The sequence below is a fragment of the Lynx canadensis genome, chromosome A3 (assembly GCF_007474595.2).
Source record: "Lynx canadensis isolate LIC74 chromosome A3, mLynCan4.pri.v2, whole genome shotgun sequence".
Classification (NCBI taxonomy): domain Eukaryota; kingdom Metazoa; phylum Chordata; class Mammalia; order Carnivora; family Felidae; genus Lynx; species Lynx canadensis.
Genome location: NC_044305.1, coordinates 13,457,280 through 13,466,516, shown reverse-complemented (window position 1 = coordinate 13,466,516; position 9,237 = coordinate 13,457,280). Strand labels below are relative to the sequence as shown.

General features: G+C 45.8%; 1 protein-coding gene across 1 annotated transcript; it reads right to left on the bottom strand.

The window, feature by feature from the left end:
- Positions 1-889: 889 nt before the first annotated feature.
- On the bottom strand, positions 890-8,424 carry LOC115509834 (histone H1.8-like). The gene is given in 3 exon segments (XM_030309095.1): positions 890-1,351; positions 1,354-1,515; positions 8,350-8,424. Coding segments are annotated over 3 exon segments (699 nt in total).
- Positions 8,425-9,237: the final 813 nt, after the last annotated feature.

Below are 9,237 nucleotides of genomic sequence, written 5' to 3'. Positions count from 1 at the left end.
TGGGGGCGCCTGAGTGGCTTAGTTGGTCGAGCGCCGACTTCAGGTCACAATCTCATGGTTTGTGAGTTCAAGTCCCGCATCAGGTTCTCTGCTGTCAGCGAGGAGCCTGCTTCAGAACCTCTGTCCCCCTCTTTGTGCCTCCCCTGCTCCTGTTGTCTCTCCAAAATAAATAAACATTTATTTTATTTATTTATTTTTTTTTCAACATTTATTTATTTTTGGGACAGAGAGAGACAGAGCATGAACGGGGGAGGGGCAGAGAGAGAGGGAGACACAGAACCGGAAACAGGCTCCAGGCTCCGAGCCATCAGCCCAGAGCCCGACGCGGGGCTCGAACTCCCGGACCGCGAGATCGTGACCTGGCTGAAGTCGGACGCTTAACCGACTGCGCCACCCAGGCGCCCCAATAAATAAACATTTAAAAAAGAAATAAAAGTAAACTCTTGATACTGAACAAGATCCTCCAGAAAGAGGGCAGTTCCCAGGGCGCCTGAGTGGTTCAGTCAGTGAAGCAAGTGTCCAACCCCTGACGGCTTTTATGTATATATGTATAATGTGTGTGTGTGTGTGTATATGTATACATGTATATATGTGTGTATATATGCGCATATATGTGTTTATGTATACGTGTATATACGTATACGTGTATATGTGTGTATATATACACGTATATGTATATACACGTGTATATATATATGTATACATATATACTCATATAGATATATGTATACATATATATATACATACACATATATATTTTTAGGGAGGAGAAGGCTTTATTGATAAATAAGTTACAATGAAATAGATAGAGTGATGGTTTGTTGGGGAATAAAAACTCAAGCAGAATCTCAGTCTCTCTCCAGCCTGGCTCTAGCCTTCAGCTTACAGGTCAACGTGGGTGAGGAGGCCTGTGTGGGCATGCTGGGCCTTCTGGGCCCTTGGGGGCCTGTGTCTTCCTGGCCAGGTGTTCTGTCTTAGACCCACCGCCCCTAAGAGAAGCAGCAGCCTTGACTCTGGGCCCCACGTTGGCCCCTTGGGCAACAGCCTCTTTAGGGACCTCGCTTTCCTTCTTTTTGGCTGGAGAAGCGTCACTAATCTTGCCCTTGGGAACCGTGGATTTTGAACTCTGACTCCTAGCTTTTGTGTTCATGTGGGCCTCACCGTCTTGGCTTCTCCTTGTGCCTTTGACCTTGGACTTCCCACTGGAGCCAGGGGCACTAGGAAGGGTCTGGCTGGCCTTGTCGGGCTGCTGGGAGGCCTTCCTGGCCTCACTCAGTCTTGCCTCTTGGTCTTTGGTCTGGCTGCCTTTCTTGGGAGCCTTCTCGGCTGCACCTGGTTTGGGAGAAACCTTGTCCTCACCTCTCCTGGCTTCATGGGTCCCCTTTTCACCCCACCTGGGGTGGGAGGGTCCTTCTTTGCGTCCGTTGGTTGTTTGGGGCCCTTCTCCTTGGCCTCACCAGGCCTCCTGGGGGCTGTCAGGGTGGATGTCTTCCCTGGTTGGACTTTCCTTTTGTGCTTGGGAACTCAGTTAAGCTGCCGGAGGCCCCAGCATGGGGCTCGAACTCACGACCCCAAGATCAAGAGTTGCACAGTCCACCGACTGAGCCAACCAGGTGCCCCCCAATAAATCTTTATAAAAAAAGAAAAGGGGGTTCCTGGGTGGCTAAGTTGGTTGAGCATCCCACTTCGACTCAGATCATGATCTCGCAGTTAATGGGTTTGAGCCTCGTGTCGGGCTCTGTGCTGACAGCTCAGAGCCAGGATTCTGCTTTGGATTCTGTGTCTCCCTCTCTCTCTCTGCCCCTCCCCTACTCATGCTCTGTCTCTCTCTCTCTCTCTCTCTCTCTCAGAAATAATCCTTAAAATATTTATTTATTTAATTAATTATTTAAATTTACATCCCAGTTAGTTAGCATATAGTGCAACAATGATTTCAGGAGTAGATTCCTTAGTGCCCCTGACCCATTTAGCCCATCCCCCCCTCCCACAACCCCTCCATTAACCCTCTGTTTGTTATCCATTTTTAAAAGTCTCTTCTGTTTTGTCCCCCTCCCTGTTTTTTATATTATTTTTGCTTCCGTTCCCTTATGTTTATCTGTTTTGTATCTTAACGTCCTCATATGAATAAAGTCCTATGATATTTGCCTTTCTCTGACTAATTTTGTTTAGCACAATACCCTCCAGTTCCATCCACGTAGTTGCAAATGCCAAGATTTCATTCTTTTCGATTGCCGAGTAATACTCCATCGTATACATATACCACATTTTCTTTATCCATTCATCCATCGATGGACATTTGGGCTCTTTCCATACTTTGGCTATTGTTGATAGTGCTGCTATAAACATGGGGGTGCCTGTGTCCCTTCGAAACAGCACACCTGTATCCCGTGGGTAAATACCTAGTAGTGCAATTGCTGGGTCGTAGGGTAGTTTTGTTTTTAATTTTTTGAGGAAGCTCTGTACTGTTTTCCAGAGCGGCTGCACCAGTTTGCATTCTCACCAACAATGCAAAAGAGATCCTCTTTCTCTGCATCCTCGCCAACATCTGCTGTTGCCTGAGTTGTTAATGTTAGCCATTCTGACAGGTGTGAGGTGATATCTCGTTGTGGTTTTGATTTGTATTTCCCGGATGATGAGTGATGTTGACACATGGTGTTTTTTTCACGTGTCGGTTGGCCATCTGGATGTCTTCTTTGGAGAAGTGTCTATTCATGTCTTTCGCCCATTTCTTCACTGGATGATTTGTTTTTCGGGTGTTGAGTTTGATAAGTTCTCTATAGATTTTGGATACTAACCCTTTATCTGATATGTTGTTTGCAAACATCTCTCTCATTCTGTTGGTTGCCTTTTAGTTTTGCTGATTGTTTCCTTTGCTGTGCAGAAGCTTTTTGTTTTGATGAGGTCCCAATAGTTCATTTTTGCTTTTATTTCCCTTGCCTCTGGAGACGTGTTGAGTAAGAAGTTGCTGTGGCCAAGATCAAAGAGGTTTTTGCCTGCTTTCTCCTCGGGGATTTTGATGGCTTCCTGTCTTATGTTTAGGTCTTTCGTCCATTTTGAGTTTATGTTTGTGTATGGTGTAAGAAAGTGGTCCAGTTTTCCCAGCACCACTTGCTGAAGAGACTGTCTTTATTCCATTGGATATTCTTTCCTGCTTTGTCAAAGATTAGTTGGCCATACATTTGTGGGTCCATTTCTGGGTTCTCTATTCTGTTCCATTGACCTGAGTGTCTGTTTTTGTGCCAGTACCATACTGTCTTGATGATTACAGCTTTGTGATACAGCTTGAAGTCCGGGATTGTGATGCCTCCTTCTTTGGTTTTCTTTTTCAAGATTGCTGTTCGGGCTATTTGGGGTCTTTTCTGGTTCCATACAAATTTCAGGATTGTTTGTTCTAGCTCTGTGAAGAATGCTGGTGTTATTTTGACAGGGATTGCAAAAATTTTTTTCTTAAATAAATAAAAAAAAAAAAAGGAAAAAAGAACCCTAAGGGTTATCGCCTCCATTATCAGGGTACCAAGAGAATTCGCTGAACTATACTTAAGAAATGTTTTAGGTCAATAAAGTAATAATAATGACCATTGAGGGAAGAACAATCATAATATTAAATTAATAATACTCATCGAGTACATTATTAGTGTGTGGGTTCCATCGCTGTACAGAGACTGAAAAAAGAACAGTAGATTTTTATTTCTCACTTAATGGTCCATATACTCTATGAGGCCAACAGCTCTGTGGGTGGCTCTAACTTGTTGCTCAGTATCTTCAACATGTGGCTTTCACCAGAAGGACCAAGACAGCTGCCTCAGCTCCCAGGAGGGAACAGAGAGGCAAGGCGCTCTCTTTCCCTTTCAAGGTCTTGATCCCAGAAGGTGCCTGCATTATTTATTTCCACTCCCATCTCATTGGCCAGAACCTTATCACGTGGTCGCATTTGGCAGCGAGGAAAGCTGGCAAATGTAATCTTTATTTTGTTAAAGTTTATTTATTTTGAGAGAGAGAGAGAGAAATTGTAAGTGTGAGTGGGGGAGGGGCACAGAGAGAGAGAGAAGTGGGGGTGGGAGGAGAGAGAATCCCAAGCAGGCTCCACGCTGTCAGCACAGAGCCCGCTGCAGGGCTCAATCCCACGACCCTGAAATCACGACCTGAGCCCAAATCCAGAGTTGGAAGCTCAACCCACTGGGCCACCCAAGCGCCCCTGGCGAATGCGATCTTTAATTGGGCAGCCCGGGGCTTCCTTCCGGTCACGTCTGGCAAAGATGAGTCTGTCCTGATTACTAGCAATGCAAGTGCACATTTTACATTTACACAAATAGTCTTGTGTCATGGGGTTCATTTGGTTTCTTTTTTTTCACTGCATTTGCAAGATCGATTCATGTCTCTATGAAAAACTAATCCCTGCCTTCCAGGGGCTTTCCCAGACTGGGTGCATCAGGCATATTTAACCAATGCACTCCCCTAGCGATGCGCCCCCACCCCTGCCTTCACTTGCACCTGCTGCTTCTACATGTGTCATTGCCATGGGCATCTGCGTGCACGTTTCCCGGGGACTGAATGAGCTGTTCTGTGGACTCCATCCCCAGGAGAGGAGGTGCCTGGTCATGGGGACGTGGGTGGCCCGGATGGCTGGGTTGCCTCCCACAGAACTGCTCCCAATCTTTACTCCCACCAGCTGTCGCGGGGGTTTCCGTAGTCTCCCACAGGTATTTTGTTCATCTGTGTTACACCTGGAGTTGGACATCTGTTGTTTTTGCCAGGCTATATCCATTCTTCCTTATTCCGGTCACTGGACCCTAGGTTTCTTTTGGGGAACCATCGCTAATCTCAGCCCACCTGATTCAGATGGCTGTGGCCTTGCTGTCTCACCTTCTAGTTGATATGAGTGGGCACTGGCCAATCAGAATCTTGCAATTCCCAGTCATTCAGGTGAAGGCAGGTGACTGACGCTAAGCCAAATTAGAGCCAACTCAGGACTTTTACTGGGACTGTCGGGGGAAAGGTGCCCTCTTTCCCTGGGAGTGTCTAAGCCGGTAAGTCAGGAGCTGCTGGAGGCCATCAGTGCTACTGTCTCAGGGGGAAAGCTGCTTGAGGGTGAAGTCTTTACAGAAGAAAGCATCTGAAAGATGACTAAATCGTGATGTTGTTGTGTGTGCCCCTGGAACCAACCATGCCTGAAGCAGGCATACAGTGAAGCTTATAATTCATAAGCCAATGAATTTATATTTTTTTTTGAAATTTTATTTTTATTTTTATTTATTTTTCAGTATGTGAAATTTATTGTCAAATTGGTTTCCATACAACACCCAGTGTATTCTGTTTGTTTTTTTTTTAAGTTTTTAATTTATTTTAAGTAAACTCTATACCTCACGTGGGGCTCGAACCCACAACCCTGAGATCAAGAGTCGCACACTCCTCTGACTGAGCCAGCCAGGCCCCTCTCATTTTCTGCTTTTTAAATTTTTTATTATTTTTTTAAAAAACTTTTATTAAAAAAATTTTTTTAATGTTTATTTATTTTTGACAGAGCATGAGTGGGGAGGGGCAGAGAGAGAGGGAGACCCAGAATTCGAAGCTGTCAGCACAGAGCCCAATGCGGGGCCCGAACTCATGGACTAGGAGATTATGACCTGAGCCGAAGTCAAACGCTCAACCGACTGAGCCACCCAGGTGCCCCTAATTTTGATTTTTTAATGTTTTTGTTTGAGAGAGAGAGAGCAAGCTGGGGAGAAGGGCAGAGAGAGAGAGAAAGAGAATCTTAAACAGATTCCATGCTCAGCATGGAACCCAACACAGGGCTTGATCCAACGACCCTGGCATCATAACCTGAGCTGAAATCGAGAGTCGGACACCCAACTGACTAAGCCACCCAGGCACCCCTGTTTTTTTTTAAGTAGCCTCCACACCCGGCATGGGGCTTGAACTCAGAACCCTGAGATCAAGAGTTGCACACTCCACTGACTGAGTCAGCCAGGAACCTCATTCTCTGCAGAAGCCTATTTGAGTTGGGCTAAGGAAAGCCATGACCAAGAGAATTCGGACTAACTATCCCACTGCCAACCACAGAGTAGGTCACAGAAGAAATGTTTGTTGAATGAATGAGTCCATGTGTGGGAATAAATAAGACCTCAGAAATAGCCACCCAGTGTTATATGCCCCCACGAGTTCTCCAGGAGTTCAGATGAAATAGTACTGGGGAGTCCCATTAATAAGAAAATGGGCCTCAAAAAATCCCTTTTTTTAAATTCAAATCTTCAGGCTAAGTAAGATATATGTAAGTTCATTCACTATAGTTTATTTTTGTTCCTTTCGCTTCCACACAATGACCAATCGCTTCCTCGTTACACGAGGAAGGTATCTGAACACCCCCCCCCCCCGTTGTCCCCCTAGAGGGATGGAAATGAGACGAGCAGGTATATGACTTTCTGTTCTGCAGCTTTTCCAGGGATGTTTCCCTTTGTGCTTGTTTTTACGAAGAGTGTGGTACTCAGAAATCCTAAGAGTGAGCACATTAGTGCCATCCATTCTTTCTATGTGTATTTATTTATTTAAATAATCTCTACACACAACAAGGGGCTTGCTTGAACTTGTGACCCCAAGATCAAGAGTCTATGCTCTTCATTTTTTTGTTTTAGAGAGAGAGAGAGAGGCCCCAAGCAGGTTCCCCACTGTCAGCACAGAGCCCAACTCGGGCCTCGACCCCAGGAACCGTGAGATCATGACCTGAGCCGAAACCAAGAGTTGGACGCTCAGCTGACCTCTCCTGGCCTTTGGATTTTTTTATTTTTTTATTTTTTTTTTATTTTTTTATTTTTTTATTTTTTTTAATTTTTTTTTTTTCAACGTTTATTTTTTTTTGGGGGGGGGGACAGAGAGAGACAGAGCATGAACGGGGGAGGGGCAGAGAGAGAGGGAGACACAGAACCGGAAGCAGGCTCCAGGCTCTGAGCCATCAGCCCAGAGCCCGACGCGGGGCTCGAACCCACGGACCGCGAGATCGTGACCTGGCTGAAGTCGGACGCTTAACCGACTGCGCCACCCAGGCGCCCCTGGATTTTTTTAAAAAAAGATTTTATTTGGGGGGCACCCGGGTGGCTCGGAATGGAGCCTGCTTGGAATTCTCTCTCCCCATCTTTTCCTCTCCCCCACTGGCATGCTCTCTCTCTCTCTCTCTCTCTCTCAAAGGAAAAAAAAGAAAAGAAAAAAAAAAGATTTTATTTTTAAGTAATCTCTGCACCAAACGTGGGGCTTGAACTTACAACCGCCAAATCAAAAGTTGCATGTTATACTGTCTGAGCCAGCCACGTGCCCCGTGCCTTTGGATTTTTCGCTCATAAACAAAAGTAATACATAGAGGAAAAAAAAGTAATACGTGTAGTTTATTTTTTTTAATGTTTATTTTTGAGAGAAAGAGAGAGAGCGTGAGTGGGGGAGGGGCAGAGAAAGAAGGAGACACAGAATCCAAACAGGCTCCAGGCTCCGAGCTGTCAGCACAGAGCCTGATGCAGGGCTCGAACCCACAAACCATGAGATTGTGACCTGAGCTGAAGTTGGACGCTCGACCAACTGAGCCACCCAGGCGCTCCAATAGTGGAAGCTTCTTTGCTCACTCTGCAGCAGTGCAGGAGAGATTAAAAGTGCCTGACAATTGTCAGTGGGATGTCCAAGTCCCTACAGAATTCGGGGATCCCTGTATAGTCCTGAGTAAGAGGAGGAAAAAGCCACCTGGATGATACAGGTGTAATTGGCCCCTCATGGCACTTAGGTGACTTGGGTGGTCCCCTGGAGGGGAGGGTCTGATTTGTTTTTATCTCTATTTTTAAGCCCCAAATTTCCAATTCATTAAAAAAGAAACCTGGGGGCACCAACTCTCAAGGAGCCCATTAAGATTTGACTTTGGGGAATTGGCTTTTGAATTGCCAAGCAAAATGAAATCATAAATATAATTATGTCATTGCACTGTTGTGTCTAAGTAGCATAAGAAATGAATCTGTGAGGGCGCCTGGGTGGCGCAGTCGGTTAAGCGTCCGACTTCAGCCAGGTCACGATCTCGCGGTCCGTGAGTTCGAGCCCCGCGTCGGGCTCTGGGCTGATGGCTCAGAGCCTGGAGCCTGTTTCCGATTCTGTGTCTCCCTCTCTCTCTGCCCCTCCCCCGTTCATGCTCTGTCTCTGTCCCAAAAATAAATAAACGTCGAAAAAAAAATTAAAAAAAAAAAAAAAAAGAAAGAAATGAATCTGTGAGAGTTGGGGGGGGGGGGGGCTACAAACAGCAGACAACTGATTCAGAGTGGCTTGTATTTTCTCCCAAAACAAGGAATCTGGAGTAGGTAGCTGCTGTTGCTGGTTGAATGGTACCAGGGTCAGGTGCTCTGTGATCCCCTTGGCCTTCAGCTCACGGTGCAGCAGCATGGCTGCTGTAGCTCCAGGCATCGTGTCAGTGTTCAAGGCAGGAAGAGGTAGGGGAGGGGCTGGAGCCAGTCGCATCTGTCCCTTCTATCAGGAAACGAACATATTCCTGGAAATCCACCAGCATAGTTGGCAACGAGCTGCAGAGGAGCTTTCCAGCTTCTAAAACAGGAGGAAGAGGAGAGTCAAAGGTTGGGAGCAGTTGCTGGCTTAGCCTGCTGGCTGGCTGTGTCCGCCACAAGAAAACTCAGAAAACCCACGGTGTTTGGAACATTGAAATCTCTTGTCCTTCCTTCGGGTTTTGCACCTAAATGATGGACGCTGAAATAATTTTTCATGTCTGTGTACGCCCACAGGAGACCTAATAGTAATTCACTACGTGAGTTATTAAGGGTTATTAAAATGCAGTATTCATGAACTAAAATTAGCCAACTTATCCACACCCATGTTCTGCCAAGTCCATCTGGCTAGCACTCAGTGCTTGATGGCCTTGCCTTTGCACAAGTAGCTGAAATTCGTACAATTTAAGGAAAAGACACTTTGTTCTTGGTGTTATCTTGAATTCGTTTAGGTTCTCAACAGCAGCTTCTATTTCCTGTGGACTAAAAGGTATTACACCCTATCGCGGGTTGAATTGTGCCTTCCCAAAAGGTATGCTCAAGTCCTAATCCTCTGCTTGTGCGTGTGACCTTATTTGGAAATAGGGTCATTGCAGATGGAATCAAATTAAAATGAGGTCACTCTGGATGAGCGTGGGTCCTAATCCAGTGACTGGAATCTTTATAAGAAGAGAAAACAGACCTTCGCGCGCTGCTTATGGGAATGTAAAATGGGGCA